The sequence below is a fragment of the Microtus oregoni genome, unplaced genomic scaffold (assembly GCF_018167655.1).
Source record: "Microtus oregoni isolate MIOR12 unplaced genomic scaffold, Mior012 000020F_ref0000438, whole genome shotgun sequence".
Lineage (NCBI taxonomy): Eukaryota > Metazoa > Chordata > Mammalia > Rodentia > Cricetidae > Microtus > Microtus oregoni.
In genome coordinates this window covers 1,393,605-1,409,981 of record NW_024543079.1, presented here as the reverse complement: position 1 = coordinate 1,409,981, position 16,377 = coordinate 1,393,605, and the positions used below count along the sequence as shown (strand labels likewise).

Sequence of the window (16,377 nt, the reverse complement as noted above, 5' to 3'; positions counted from 1 at the left end):
GGGTGGCTTTGTCTGGAACCCGCAGCATCTTGCACACCTAGCTAGCATTTTACTAACCCTGCCAAGACGTCGTCTGGGGAAGAGGACACGGGTTCCTGAACTCGACCCTCACTTCTTAACCTGCGACCCCCACAACTTTGTCCCCACCCAGCTACAGACACTGAAGGCAGAACCTGTGAGCACTTTCTGCTGCCTCTGCCCACTCCACACCGGGCTCTGCCCTGCTCCACACTGGGCTCTGCCCCCTCCCCTCCACACTGGGTTCTGCCTGCCCCATACAGGGTTCTACCCAGCTACACACTGAGTTCTGCCCGCTCCACACTGGCTCTGCCCGGTGCACACTGGTTCTGCCCGGTCCACACTGGGCCTCTCTCCTTTTCTGTGTATGTGTGCACGAGTTCATGCACATTTGCAATGTGCGTGTGTTTGCATGGAGGACGGAGGTCCTTGTTTCTTTGATACAGGACTTGTCACAGCTGAAAACTTGCTGAGCAGATTCAAATTACTGGCCAGTGAGCCCCAGGGATCTACCTGCTGCTGCCCCCAGTGCTAGGATGTGCCACTTTTACATGGATGTTGGGGACCAAACTTGGGTCCTCATTCCCATGTGGCAAGCGCTTTACTGATTAGCCCATCCCCCTCCAGTCTCTCTTGCAGTAGGATGTGAAGAAGTAAGGTGGCAGAAGGAACTAAAGCCATGCTCAAGATGAAGTGGAAAGGCCAGGTGAGGTGTACAGGCCTTTATACCGAGCAGAGGCAGGCAGTCCTGTGAGTTCCCCAGTCTACACAGTAAGACCTTGTTTCAGAAACAAGTAATAAATACATACATACGTGCGGGGGGGAGGGGGGCAGCCCTGTGTGGCTGTGGCAAGAAGGAATATGACAACAGACAAAAGCTCTGACCCCAAGCATCCCCGTTTCCCTTATATTAACCGTAAGTGCTTGAACTTAACCCTCTAACAAGTGGTACCATTCAGTTCCTACAGTGTGTGGTTTAAAAAAAAAAAAAAAAAAGGTCCCCAAAGGGAGTGATATTATTAGGAGATGTGGCTTTATTGGAGTAGGTGTGGCCTTCTTGGAGGAAGTGTGCCACTGTGGAGGTGGGTTTAAGGTCTCATATATGCTTAAGCCACACAGTGAGTGAGAGAACTTCCTGTTGCCTGTGAGGATGCAGGACTCTCAGCTCCTTCTCCAGCACCATGTCTGCCTGCATGCTGCCATGCTTCCTGCTATGACGATAATGAACTAAGCCTCTGAACTGTAAGCCAGCCCCAATTAAATGTTTTCCTTTATAAGACTTGCAGTGGTCATGGTGTCTCTTCACAGCAACAGAAACCCTAAGACACAGGGTAAGACAGGGCCTTTTTCTGACCTGACCAAATATGACCCCAGACTCTCTAGACCCACCTCAGACCTCACACCTTCCAAATATGCACAGACAACAGGCCCGCCAGTGTTTGTTCAGTGAAAAGTATAACACAGACTTTTGACATTCTTGTCCCTCCGTACCCCACTCCCACTCCTCATACAACTCTTGGCAGGCTCCAGGAGTCAGGATATGCAGGTTAACAGTTCAACAAAGCAAATTCAATAAATATTTTTAAGTGCCAATGTGGCAAGCTGACTAACAAAAAAGACATCATGATTAAGTGGGGTTCTTTCTGAACCCCCCAAACAAACATACCAAGCAGAAAACCAAATGAATGCTGTGTTTATCATTACAGGCAGGGCTCCTGGCTCCCCAGTACATAGGCACCTTGGGGAACTCTTTGTGTCTGTCTCATGGGACAGAAGTTTTTCTCCCCATAGCATCCCAAAGAGTTTCTTTCATCAGTCTACCTAATGCACAGAACACAGGCAGGGTTCTCCTCACCGTGGATCACTCCCCATTCACCGGCTCCCAGTGATGCCTGGCCCCTAAGAAGCTTCCAGACTCCACTCACCTTTTCCACAAGGATGAGATCCCCCACCTGGATGTTCGAACTCTTCACCTTCACAGTCCCTGCAAGATAACAGACCAATACTACTTCATCACTGTCTCCAACAATCTAGATCAGTGGCCCTCACCCTGTGGGTTGTGACCCCTTCGCGGCTGAACAATTCTTTCTCAGGGGTCACCTAACACCATCATAAAACACATATATTTACATCACAATTCATAACAGTAGCAAAATTAGTTATGAAGTAGCAACAAAATTAATGTTATGGTTGGGGTCACCATAACATGAGGAACTGTATTAAAGGGTGGCAGCCTTAGGAAGGTTGAGAACCACTGCTTTAGATTCTACCGGGTAGTAAGACAGACAAGTGCCCACCTCCCGCTTCTGGCTTCTACCTCACCAGGAGGAGGTCTGCCAGTGGCCCCAGTGGCTCCAGAAGCCCAGGCTCTGGTTCACAGATACCAGAACTCAGGTCCTTCAGGAAAGACGGGCTGCCCCTGCCGCAGCTCATCATTTCTAAATCAACCAGTGCCACGACACAGTTATTATTCACCAGGAGGTTAATTGATGATTTAATCAAGATAAAATGCACAGGGCTGGGGAGACCACTCAGTGGGTCCTCACAGGAGGACCCAAGTTCCATCCCTAAAACCTATGTAAAAGCCTGAGAGATGGTCTGCCAATAAGAGCAGCTGCTGTTCCCTCAGAGGTGAAGTTCAGTTCCTAGCAATCACAGCTCATAACTGCCTGTCATTCCAGCTCTGGAGAGACAAGATGTCCTCTTCTGATCTCTTCCAGTGCCTGCACACCTATCTCACACACTCACGCAAATAAAAAATCAAACCTAAAACAACAAGAAAAACAAGTATGACATTCTTATATCTGTAATCCCAGTTCTGGGAGGGGACGGAGACGGGAGCTGACCCCAGGGCTCACTCAGCAGCCAGCTCCAAGTTCAGCAAGACCTGTAGCAAGAGAGTCAGGCCATGAGAGCAGACCCTGCTTTCCTCCTGCGCATGCTCCCAAACACTGTCCCCAAACAGAGCTCGCTACAAAACTTCTAAACCCTGATACAACACAAACGATGCAAGTAGCTATTGGGTTATTGCTTGGAGGAAGGGAAGCTCAACCCTGTACCTGCTTACTACAAAAGTAACCTCGGGACCCTAAGAGTGGACACACTTCCATCAGCACCAGCAACTATCACTAAAGTCCCGAGGCGGGCGCGGGCACACACATAAATATAACAGTTCTTTTCTTTTTTGAAAAAGGCCAGGAAAGGGCTAGAGAGATGGCTCAGCGGTTAAGAGCATTGCCTGCTCTTCCAAAGGTCCTGAGTTCAATTCCCGGCAACCACATGGTGGCTCACAACCATCTGTAATGAGGTCTGGTGCCCTCTTCTGGCCTGCAGATATATACACAGACAGAATATTGTATACATAAATAAATAAATATTTGGCCGGGCGGTGGTGGCGCACGCCTTTAATCCCAGCACTCGGGAGGCAGAGGCAGGTGGATCTCTGTGAGTTCGAGACCAGCCTGGTCTACAGAGCTAGTTCCAGGACAGGCTCCAAAGCTACAGAGAAACCCTGTCTCCAAAAACCAAAAAAAAAAAAAAAAAAAAAGGCCAGGAATGATGGCCTACAAATTTAATCTCAGCACTTGGGAGGTGGAGGCAGCAGCGGGACTCTGGGAGTTTAAGGCAAGCCTGGTCTACATAGTGAGATCCTGTCTCAAAATAAACAAAAGCAGCACATCCTTTTGATCCAGAGTTGGGTCATTCCAGAAACAGATAAATTGCAGCTCCACCAGGGGGCACCAGCAAAGGAAGACAGTAGCGCTCTGGTGGACTCCAGTCCACCATGGCTCCAGTGAACTTCTCCTTAGGCGCACACTCATTCCAGCTTTACCAAACTTAGATTTAGATTGTCTTCGCTTTTATTACCAAAATATATACCAACGGCCTGACTCAAATGGCCACACCTGGGTTCAGAGCTTAGCCACCAACGCTGAGGCCTAACTTACCACTAACCTGTTAGCCATGGATCTGTGTGTGTGTGTGTGTGTGTGTGTGTGTGTGTGTGTGTGTGTGTGTGAGAGAGAGAGAGAGAGAGAGAGACAGAGAGACAGAGAGACAGAGAGAAAGAGAGCGCTTGACAGAGACCAGGATGGAGCTCTCACAGGTTTTACAGCGATTCACTCTGGCGATGCTGAGACATTTCTAAATCCTTCACACCTTTTCTTTTTACAATAAACATGAGGGAGGTTGCTTTTCTAACTCAAAAATTTTAAATGCCCAGGTCCATAGTCTTTTCCGTCCACACCCAATCCTGACTTAAACCAGTTCATTTAAACTCTGTCTCTATCAATCCATTTATTCTACCTCAGCAAAACTTCCTTTAATTTAGCAGGTTTGCAGTTACTAGGTCTCCCCAACAGGTTAATCCTTCGTGCAAACAATACCTGGCCCAACAAGCAAGATCTCAAGGGGACCACAGGACCCATACACGGCTAGGATACTTGTATTGTGTCAAGCAATTGTTACAGGGATTGTGACAAGCATTTTGTCATTGTTTTAGGCTTTTTTTTGCTTTTTGTTTTTTGTTTTGTTTTGTTTTGTTTTTTTGTGTGGGGGAATGAGTCACTGGTCAATATCTTCAAGAGAACCCCAGGACAGAAAAGATAGATCAATGGTTAAGAGCACTGACTGCTCGTCCAGAAGACTAGGGCTCTATTCCCAGTACCCTTATGGTGGCTCACAGCCATCTGTTAACCCCAGTTCCAACGGGTCCATGCCCTCTTCCGGCCTCCATAGGCACGGCACACATGTAGTGCACAGACATATAAGCAGGCCAAACACTCATACACGTAAAATAAAAACATCAAAAATAAATAAAAAGAAAGATATCCCTAGATCCACACCTGTTACATTAGTGTGGATGCCAAGCATAAAACTTGGATTTGCCTCATACATGGTGGTGTCTGTGTGTGTGTGTGTGTGTGTGCAGGGGGGGTGCACACGCGCACATGTGTGGGGGCTGAATAACAACTTTCAGATTGGTTTTCTCCTTCCGCTGTATGAATCCTGGGGACAGAACTCAGACTGCCAAGTTTGGTGACAAGAGCCTTTATGCACTTAGTCCTCTCACCTGCCCTATTTCACGAGTCACTGAAATACAAGGATTGGGGCAGTCTTCAGCGGCTGAGGCTGACTCCTGGAATGAAAGGCAATTTAGAACCTATGACTCCTAATTGTGTATCAACCATTGTCTTCCAGAAATGTTCATAAAACAGGAGGAGGGTGGGACAGGAAGAGCAGAAACAGAGCAGAAAGCATGGAAGCAGACGGGGCCGGAGCTGAAAATCCTTAACTAAAGGCCAATGAGATGGCTCAGTGAGTAAAGGTGCCTGCTGCCAAGTGTATGATCAGACTTTAATCTTGGGGATCCACATGGAAGGAGAGAACGAATCCCTAAGAGTTGTGCTCTGACCTCAACACACACACACGTTTTTATGCTTAAATTTAAAACAGAATCTGCATTTTTCTTTGTACTGAGCCTTGCCTACTCTCCAGCAGGCTCAAGAGAAGATAACAAAATGCAAAAGCATTGTCCTCAGAAAGCAGCCTGAGAAGTGAAGACCTGGAATCTGCCTTTTCCCCTCCAGGGTCCTGTACCCAGCATCCACTGCCAGGCTCTAAGACGTCTCCACACGTGCATTTCGTTTGTTTTGTGTATGTAGGTAGGTACTGCATGTATGTGTAGGTACTGTGTGTGTGTGTGTGTGTGTGTGTGTGTGTGTAGGTACTGCATGTATGTGTAGGTACTGTGTGTGTGTGTGTGTAGGTACTGCATGTATGTGTAGGTACTGTGTGTGTGTGTGTGTGTGTAGGTACTGCATGTATGTGTAGGTACTGTGTGTGTGTGTGTGTGTGTGTGTAGGTACTGCATGTATGTGTAGGTACTGTGTGTGTGTGTGTGTAGGTACTGCATGTATGTGTAGGTACTGTGTGTGTGTGTGTGTGTGTGTAGGTACTGCATGTATGTGTAGGTACTGTGTGTGTGTGTGTGTGTGTAGGTACTTGTGTGTCACAGCGTGAGTGTGGAGGTCAGAGGGCAACTTAAAGGCACTGGTTCTCTTCCTCCACCATGTGGACCGAGGAGCTCGGACCCGGGTCATCAGGCTTGGCAGCAATGCCTTCCTCACTGACATCTTGCCAGCCCCAAGGCCCTGAGGCTTTCCTAGTGCATTGGTGGAGACTCCAGCAGAGGCTGAAATGAGACGCTTACAAACCTGGTGAGGAAAATTCTCCAGACACATCCCTGACCATTAACCAGCTTCTGAGAACGGCCCCACCCAGTCTCACCACCCCACCCCGGCAGGCTTGCAGTCAGTTTACAAGAGGGGACCAACGGCCAATGGGCACAGCTGTTTATTTCTACAGCGCTGGACCCCAAGCTTTTCATAAGCAAACCAACGGGCCTGAGCCCACCTTTCATGGATGACAGCTCCAGAATAAGAACCTTCTGTCTCCGCGGCGGGGAGATGCCAGATGTTTCCTTGGACGGCAGCAGGCAATATCTGCACACACTCCATCCCTCCCCCACAAGGGGAACCTTAAACAAGTTCCAGGGCACCGGGCCGTGGGGGCCAGGTTTTTGACCCTGAACACCTCAGGTTACAATTCTATTTTTCACAGTGAGAGCAGGGTAAGGCCTGCTGCTGTGGGCTGGCCTCATCAGCCCTGGCTAATGGATTACTCTCTAATCTAACCGTGGCAGTGACGAGCTGTAAATTCCACTCATGTGTACGTTTCCTGGGGCTGACATCAGAACACCTCCGCAGGCCCCAGTTCAGAGGCGTAAAGGTGAAGTTTCATATTCAAATATCAGCAGCTCCAAGGCCCAGGGAAAGGCTCACTTGAACAACAAGCCAAGGGTAAAAGTGTGGCCATAAAGCACCTCTGTTTAACTCTGTCAGGAGACAGAGAGAGAGGGAGAGAGGGAGAGAGGGAGAGAGAGAGAGAGAGAGAGAGAGAGAGGGGGGGGGGGGGGGGGGGGGGAGAGAAAGCAGAAGGCTAGAGCTGAAATGTTGTCAGCTCACACTCAAGTCATAGAGACTTCTCAGTGAACATATCAACGGTCAACACCGGCTGGTAATGTCTCCAAACAACAAACATGCTGACAGATTGAGAGCAGGAAGTAGTTTGGGGGGAAATGAGCAAGGCAGGAGATGGGGAGATGGCTCAGCAGGTGAAGACGCTTGTTGCCACACCTGTCCTGAGCTCAATTCTCAGGATTGCCAGAGTGAAAGATGAGAACTCCCCTGTATGGTCCTGATTTCCACAGGTGTGCCAGGTACTCATGTACACCGTTTCTACACACAGAGACAGAGTCTCTCTGTGTAGCCCTGACTGTCCTGGAACTCTCTCTGTAGACCAGGTTGGCCTCAAACTCAGAGATTTGCCTGCCTCTGCCTCCAGCACGCACCACCACCACTGCCCAGCTGACTATGCAACTATAATGTGAGATACTGGTCAGTTTTTCCACTGAACAATGGATCCATTCACCACTGAATTACAGTAAATATCAAATATTAGCAAAGAAAAAGCTGAAGCATCACTTTGCGTCTGTCTGACTTTATGAAAAAATCTGTGCTAAGTCTGTCTGAAGCCCTATCCTGGAGGATTTCTGCTGCAGGAGTTTTAGTATTGAATATCAAGAAGACCATCTCGAGGGTCGGCAGCCTTGCTTGACTAGTAAAGCACTCTATGCAAGCCTGACATTCTGGGTTCGATCTCCACCCCACCACACACACAACAGACACTAATAACTAAACTAGTTATGAAGAAAGTAGATCTATGTGAGTTCATGCCTGGTCTACATGGTGAAATCCCCCAAAAAATGTTTTAATTAAAAAAAAAACACTTAATTCCATATTCGGTCATTAAACAGTCTAGACTGTGAGGACAGAAAAGCGGCACTTCAGCTAACGATGAACTGAACAAGTTCCCATTAACGACTGCATCCCTTCATGCTGATGACAGCCACTGGGACAGGACTTCCTAAAGACATGCAGAGTACCCGGGTCAGAAGGAGCGGCATTCCCAAGCCTAGGGACCAGCCAGAGGAGTTTTGGGATCGAACTGAAAAAGGAGGTCTTCAGAGGAAGATGCGCTCACCGACCAAGGGCACTCTGCAGCTCACAGTGCTCACAGGACACTGCAGAGTGGGAGACCCCAGAGAACAGGGCTCCAGAGAGGAAAGGGACCGTGTTTGGTATACAGCACAGCCCTAAAGAGACTGAAGGCTCCAGAGTGTGCACACCCCACACAGGCCTCTGGTGTACCATCTGCCCAGATGTCCCCAGCAGGAGTGAGGCCAGAATGCTCATTACAGCTCTGCTAGCACCGATTCGAGACTAATGACCTCGGCTTCACTTAGCCGGTCGTGCCCAGTTAGTCAGGAAGGGAGGCCCATATGAAGAACCAAGTACTCACCTGTGAAAATGCAAGCCCTAGCCCGTGCCTCTCACACCCCCAACCTGTGTCTCTCACCCCCTCACAAGTCCACACCCTCTAGCCCGTGTCTCTCATGTCCACACCCTCTAGCCCGTGTCTCTCACATGTCCACACCCTCTAGCCCATGTCTCACATGTCCACACCCTCTAGCCCGTGTCTCTCATCCCACCTCACAGGCACAATCCCCCAAAGAATTAAACTTCTACTATAAAAATATAAAATAAAAAAGTCTCAAGAACTCATTTGAACACGCGTGTGCATGTACACACACAAATGAAAAGAAAAATGTAAAAGCTTGAGATCAGCCGGGCGGCGGTGGTGCACGCCTTAATCCCAGCACTCTGGAGGCAGAGGCAGGTGGATCTCTGTGAGTTCGAGGCCAGCCTGGTCTACAAGAGCTAGTTCCAGGACAGGAACCAAAAAGCTACGGAGAAACCCTGTCTCGAAAAATAAAAAAATAAATAAAAACAAAAAAATAAAAACTTGAGATCAAGAGCCCCCTGAGCGGCTGAGCTCATCACATGCCAAAGCTCCCTTGACCCACACAATTCCGTGCCCCTGACCTAAGGAAGCCTTATATTCAGGCAGGCGTGGGTTGCATCCTCAGCTCTGCCTTACCTCATTCTGCCCTCTTGAACACAATGTTTTCCTTTATTCTAGAACCTCGATCATAGCCTGAGCAATGGGTAAAAAAGAGGAAACTCTCCCCTCCCACCCACAACAGCTCCTCGGAGTCCCTTAGAACAGCAGACAAGGCCTGTACTGCAGCCTGGTTGGCTTTGGGCCCCCTTGTCTCCCAATCTGGATATTTTCCCCAGCCCATGCCTATATCCCTTCCTGCCTGTGCCACCCTTGGTATGGAAGCTTCCCGATCTCAGAACTGACCTTCCCACAGCCTTTGGGCCTCATTGGCTCTGCCCTACCCTCAACCTGTTGTTACTTTTGTAAACACTTTTTGTTTGTGAGACAGTCTTACTCTGTAGCCCTGTATGACCCGGAGCTCACTAAGTAGACCTGGCTGCCTCCTTGATGCTGGGATCATGGCACATGCCGTCACTCCTGGATTTTCACGGGGGCTCAGGGGTCAAGTTCAGGTCCTCCCGCTTGCAAGGCAAGCACTTTATTGACTTACCTATGCCCCCAACTCCTAAATGATGTTTTTACAAGTTGTTCAGAGCCATTGAGATAACTCAGCGGGTAAAGGCAGTTGTCACCAAGCCCAGGGACCCACAGGGTAGAAGTAGAGAAATGGCTTCTGCAAGCTGCTCCCTGACCTCCGTACGCACACATCATACACCCCACACACACACCAACACGCACATGCACGATAAATAAATATAAAAATAAAGCCGCTCAGGATCACATGAATGGGACGCTCCCTCCTTCTCAGCCAGCGAAGGGAAGGGAAAGGTGAGCCAGTGAGTGAGATGCAGCTGAGTTAACCGACAGGACTAACTCTCAGTAGCACAATGGCAGTGGCCAGAACTTGTCCTCTAGCGTCTGAGCAAGCTTCCCAAGGCTGGACCTACAACTCTGCTCCCCCGGCTGTCTGCAGCAGTGGCCAAGTTACCAGCACTGCCCAGGCTGACCTCGTGACGTGAGCCGACTGTAGACCTGGGAGTTCACCTCCTTGTCCCGCACATAGCATCGGATCTCCTCCACTGCCTCACGGATGATGGTGACAGCCAGCACGAAGCCCTGCCGAGAGAAGGGACGAGGTGAGCCCTGCTAAGAGCAATTGTAGTCTCCCATACTTGGGGCAAAGTGGCAGATCAACCACCATCTGTGAGGACCGAGAGTTTTGTTTGTCTTCACTCTGCCACTCAAATCTAGAACCACACCACAAAGAGCAAGCGTTTTCCTGGCTGAAACAGGGCCATGGAGTCGACAGCTGAATGAACGTCTGGGGCACCTAACTGGCTCCGCTGCAGTTGGATCCTGACAGTGCCTGACCTGCAGTTAAATACTAAAGATGGGATAACCCAGCATGTTGGCTTAAGAGCAACACATCCCTTAAAAAGCCACTGTGCAGGCCCAGATGCCCAGGGGACAGAAACAAGAACTTTCCATCTGCAAACCAGAGGCTGAACTACTCACCAGCGGAACCCAGTAGGTATAGAGGGCGCCAAGTCTCATCTCGGGGACAAACTGGGAGCAGGCGAGAAGCAAGAAGTAGAAGTTGAAGAAGTATCTGAACTGGCTGAAGAGCACCTGGAAAGGTGAGCAGGAGACATTAGCACCTTCTAGGTGTGGTAGCTGGGCAGGCTCAGAGGGAGGGTGGAGGGCAAAGCACCCCTGCAGAGAAGACAGCTGATGTGCTGCCTACATAAACAAGGACTAAGCAGTCCTGTGTGCTCTAGGAAGGCAGATATGAGCAAGAGAAATAACAGCTGCAGAGGCTGGGGTGTGGCTCAGTGGGGAGAGCTGTGGGTTGTCGTCATCCATGCACCCCACCCCTGCTACATGCATGATATCTTGGGCTCCAATCCCAGCACCGCATAAACTCGGTGTGGTGGTGCACGCCTAGAATGTCAACACTAGGGAGCCAGAGGCGGGAGGGTTATCCTTGGCTACCTAGGAAGTGGTGTCTAGCCTGTCTCAAGAAGAAAATTGTGAATGCAAGACACAGAGAAGCTAATGGGGATGATCACACAGGGGGATATTACTATGCCCATCGGATTCTGAGAGTTTCATTGTGGTTGTGTGTGTGTGTGTGTGTGTGTGTGTGTGTGTGTGTATACCATGTGAGTACAGAAATCGGCTCTCTCCTCCCACCACATTGGTCATAGGGACAGAACTAAGGCCCTCAGACTTGGCAGCACAGGCCTTAACCACTGAGCCATCCCTGGTCCATATCTTATTTCCCTTCTAGTTTTGTTTTTGGAGACTGGGTCTCTCTATGTAGCCTAGAACTAGCTATGTAGACCAGGCTGACCTCGAACTCACAGAGACCCGCCTGCCTCTGCCTCCAAGTGCTGGGATTAAAGGCCCATGCCACATACCCAACACGGTGTTTTATTTCTTAAACTATGTATTTTAGAAGTACATCTGGCAACACAAAACTCTGTTTGGAAAAGGATTCTAGTGAGAGACCATTATGCTGTAATTTGAAGGCAAAAATTATGTCCATCCATGGGATTTATCCCAGCACTTGAGAGACAGAGGCAAGTGGATCTCTGTGAGTTCGAGGCCAGCCTGGCCTACAAAATGAGTTCCAGGACAGCCAGGGCTACACAGAGAAACCCTGTCTCCAAAAAAATTAAAAAAACAAAACTGAAATTATGTCCACCAATGGGATTTTATTAAAGGGGGCAGTGCACACCATGATGGTACACATGTAGAGATCAGAAGGCAAAATGCAGAAGTCAGTTTGCTTTCTCTTCCATGTAGGTCAGAACTCGGGTTCTCAGGCCTGGCAGCAAGCGCCTCCACCCACTGAGCCATCCCATCTGGCTTCCATGATAAAAAATTTAGGGGCTTTTTTGTTTATTTTTTTTTTCGAGACAGGGTTTCTCTGTGTAGCCTTGGCTGTCCTGGCGCTCTGTAAACCAGGCTGGCCTAGAATTCACAGAAATCCACCTGCCTCTGCCTCCCAAGTGTGGGATTTAAAGGTGTGAGCCACCACTGTCAGCTAGAAGTTTAGGTTTCTATGTTTGCTTGTTGGCTTATTTTGGGTCTTGAACTCACAGAGATCCACCTCTGCCTCCCGAGTGCTGGGATTAAAGGCGTGTGCCACCACCGCCCAGTTTGTTTGGGTTTCTTGACACAAGAGCTCTGAGGCAGTTTAACAGAAAACAGCCCCCATAGGGAGTGGCACTATTAGGAGGTGTGGCCTTGTTGGAGCAAGTGTGTCACTGTAGAGGTGGGTTTTGAGGTCTCCTATGCTCAAGCTATTCTGTGTGGCACAGAGTTGCTTCTTGCTGCCTGTGGATCAAGATGTAGAACTCTCAGTTCCTTCTCCAGCACCGTGTCTGCCTGTACGCTGCCATGATAATGGACTGAACCTGTGAACACTAAGCCACCCCATTAAATGTTTTCCTTCACACGAGTTGTCGTGGCCACGGTGTCCCTTCACAATAGAAATCTTAACTAAGACTAGCCTCTCTTTGTAATCCTGGCTGTCCTCTAACTCACAGAAATCTCCTGCCTCAGTTTCCCAAGTGCTATAGTTAAAGGTGTGCTCCACACCTGACCCACAATTGAAGTTTTTTAATATTTATTTATTTATTTATTTATTGGTTTTTCAAGACAGGGTTTCTCTGTAGCTTTGGTGCCTGTCCCGGAACTAGCTCTTGTAGACCAGGCTGGCCTCGAACTCCCAGAGATCCACCTGCCTCTGCCTCCAGAGTGCTGGGATTAAAGGCGTGCGCCACCACTGCCCGGCTTTAATTTTTATTTTTTAAATCTACTCGTTTTATTTTATGTGTGTTTTGCCTGCATGCAGATCTGGACCATACGTGTGCTTGGTACCCAAGGAGGCCAGTAGAGGGCGCTGGGGCTCCTGGAACTGGAGCTAAGTGTGGTTGTAAACTGCTTAAGTAGGTGCTGGGAACTGAACCCAGGTCCTCCGCATGAGCAACAAGGTCTCTAAGGCACTGTCCCCTTCCCACAGTAGAATGTTAATATCATAAAGGAAGGCAGTGGAGGTGGGCTCTGTTAGCATTCCGTCGCCATGGGGGAGGGGCTCACTGGCCCTGCCCTCCCTGAAGAGCTAGGACAACTAGCAGCTGCTGGGGAGAGGCAGAGGCTTTCTTCAGGGGCACAGACACTAGTCACCTCCAATGCACCTATAAATAACGCTAATAAATTCAATGAGTCACCAAAAGAGAAAAGGCCTAAAAGTGGAAGGGGGGCTACGTGGGAAGAGTAAGGGATCAGTGGGAAGGAGAGAGGGGCAACAGAGGGAGGGTTAGGGGTTGACTATGGTGAAAATACATGACACACATGCATGAGACCCATTACTGTGTATAACACATGCTAACTAAAAACAATGCAGCAGGGCGTGGTGACGCGCATCTTTGCTGCCAGCACCGGGGAAGCAGAGGTGGACCTACGTGAGTTTGAGGCCAGCTTGGGTCTACACTGAGTGTTTCAGGTCAGCTAGACAATATAGCAAGCATGGTCACTCTTCCTCCTTCCTGAAGGGGGGGCGGGGGTGGGGTGGGCTGGCTGCTGCTTGCCCTAAAGCATCTGCGGATGCTCATCCATGGGAGGAGTGTGAGCATGGCTTCCAGTTTATGCACGATCAAAGGAAAGCCTCAGGGCTCTACAAACATTTGTGGGCATGTGTTTACATGTTGCTATGCATGTGCTCATGTATGTGAGTGTACATGGAGGCCAGGGGCCAATGCTGCTGTCTCTTCACTCACTCTGCACCTTTGTTTCGAGAAGGATCTCTCACTGACCTTGTAGCTCACTGACTTGGAGACTCCAGTGAGTCCAGGAGTCCCCAGCTCTACTCCCTGAATGCTGGGATTACAGCTGTGTGTCACCAAGTCTGGGTTTATGTGAGTACTAGGGATCCCAACTCGGTCCTTCTGTTTGCACCATGTACTGTTCCAAATGAGCCATTTCCCCATCCTCCTGAAACATTTATTAGAGAAAAACCTAAATTCCTTCTCGAGATGGCAGGCTGTAACTTTCTCTCTGTCCTTCCAGTCTCCAACCTTCCAAGGCCCAGTCCCCTACACTGCAGTGACATCCTGAGCCCAATACCTGGGACTCAGTCCCCTACACTGTAGTGGCACAGGCTAACAATTTAAGCACCACTGAATATCACTGTTTTGGCATTTTGACTATAACGTTAAGTTTCCAAAATAACCAATAAACAAGAAGTTATTCTAACAAACAGGGAACAGCATGGTCAGGAAGATGGCAGGCATCCCTGCAAGAGCAGTCCTCTCGGCCATAGAAGATAAAGGGTCAGTGGTAAAGACAGCAGAGAGAAAAGTTCACGATCTACCACAGAAGCCACGGTCCGCTAAGGCTAGAACCACGGCACAAACTCACAGTGGGGAAAGAAAATCGCGGCTGCACATACCCCGGGAAGAAAGGTGAAGAAGTTGTACTTCTGGTTGTTGATGACATTTCGAGGGTATCGCTGGTCCCTCTTCTCGGGGTGTCCCAACCAGACAGTACGGGGCCTGGGCTCCCCTCCACCACAGCATCTCAGCCACTCACAGCACCTACAGGAAAGAAAGTCCATAAAATCAGGGCCACGCCAACATTCTATCAAGGCCACGCCCATGTTATCAAGGCCATACTCACATCTAAGCCACACTCACATCTACCCACACATCTAAGTCATGCCCACACGTCCCCAGAGAGTCACACCAAGGCCAAACCTACACCATCACAGCCACACCCATTCCCGTCCTACTCGCCTCATAATGCTTCTTCTTTATAGGGTCCTGGCCAGGGCAGGGCTGCAGCCACCCAACCTGGGATAACAACCAACCTCCAGTGACCTGAGATGCAGTGGTCCAAAGAGAAAGTGCTGTATCCCTGTGATAGTTACTGAGGAAGATTCAGGATCCCCACAGAAACAAGCCCCTGGGTGTGTCCATGAGGGAGTTTCTAGATGGGGTGAATGAAAGTGGGAAGAACCACCCTAAATGTGGGCAGCCCCAAGAGTGGCATGGGGACAGCAGCATCACAGGCTCCCAAACTGAACAGAAAGGAGAGATCCTGCAGACACCAGCACTCGCTGGTCTCTGCGTCCTGACTGTGGACACAGTGTGACCTGCTGCCTCACGCTGGTGGCGATGGCTTCCCCACCTTGGTGGACTATAAGCTGAACACAAAGTCTTCCTCGTGAAGCAGCTTCATGAGGTATTTAATCACACCATCCAGAAACATAATTAATGCAATCCCAAAACCCAAAATTATTTCAAAAAAAAACATTCATTGAAAAATAAAAAAAAAATTAAGCTAAGAAACTTTATATACTTCAGGAAGAATGGTTTTTGTACATTTTACAGATGGGAGCAGGGGGTGCAGAATGAAGACCATAAGCCAAGATAATGAGCAATAGCCAGCTCTGATCTTGACCTGTGAGGGTCCCTGCTCTATCAAGACTATTACATAAAGAACAGTGGGGATCTTCTCCCCATGCCAATTATTCTCTTTTTAGTAAACATTAAAGGCACAAGGCGGAAAGGCCATGTCTGTGTACCTAGAGAACCTGGAGATGGGCCAGTGGCCAGCTGTAAGAGCAAGGACCAGAGAAGCCACTCCCTGCCCAGCTCTTCCCAAAGCACTGGTCATCGGCACCAACCCTCCAGCACCCTGATCCTGGCTCCCAGTCACAAGCAAAGGAACACATGGGGCTCTACCACCAGCCCAGTAAAGCCACCGTGAGAAGCCACTTCACGAGAGCTTATAAACAGGGGACCTGACCATCACGAGCCCCCTAAGGCTACAGTGAAAGCCCCACATCCACGCTTGGGATGCTCACTCCACACTCCTGTATGCACAGGCTGGGAGGAGGAAATTCCCAGACTGCCAGCCCCTGCGATATCACCAAGCAAAGTGAAACCATCCAGATACAGCTGCTGTGACTCACATGATGCCGGTCTGCCGTGGACCCTCCTTTTCCCCTTCCTCCAGCAGGTTGGGTGTGGGTGGGATGTTCAGGGTTCAGAGCTAAGCCCATGGGGTCCATGTGTAGCAGGACCCCAAAGCAGAGCCAGCCGGCCAGCTGCCTGCTCAGAAGCTCAAAATTTCCATGATGAAACACAATGCTCTTTCTTAAAAATAGCATCCTCATTCCAGTAAACTCAGCTGGGTGGAGCATGCTGGGATACAGACAGGTGCCACAGCCAGTAACGGCCGCAAGCCATAGGTTGTTCTAGGGCCAGAAGCCATACAAGAAGCCCTGGGGACTCCGCATTCTTCACACCCTAGCCTGCTCACAGG

At 49.5% G+C, this 16,377-nt stretch overlaps 1 protein-coding gene across 3 annotated transcripts in view; it reads right to left on the bottom strand.

The window, feature by feature from the left end:
• Atp9a (ATPase phospholipid transporting 9A (putative)) overlaps positions 1–16,377 on the bottom strand; it is a 97,668-nt gene that overhangs the window by 55,012 nt on the left and 26,279 nt on the right. For 2 of the 3 annotated variants that reach the window (XM_041670195.1, XM_041670196.1), the window contains exons 2-5: positions 14,501–14,645; positions 10,558–10,671; positions 10,050–10,158; positions 1,944–2,002 (exon numbers count right to left, since the gene is read on the bottom strand). In XM_041670195.1, the coding sequence (XP_041526129.1) occupies positions 1,944–2,002; positions 10,050–10,158; positions 10,558–10,671; positions 14,501–14,645 (427 nt within the window). Of the gene's footprint in view, positions 1–1,943; positions 2,003–10,049; positions 10,159–10,557; positions 10,672–14,500; positions 14,646–16,024; positions 16,204–16,377 lie in introns of those variants that run through there. The other variant, XM_041670197.1, reaches the window with a different exon arrangement.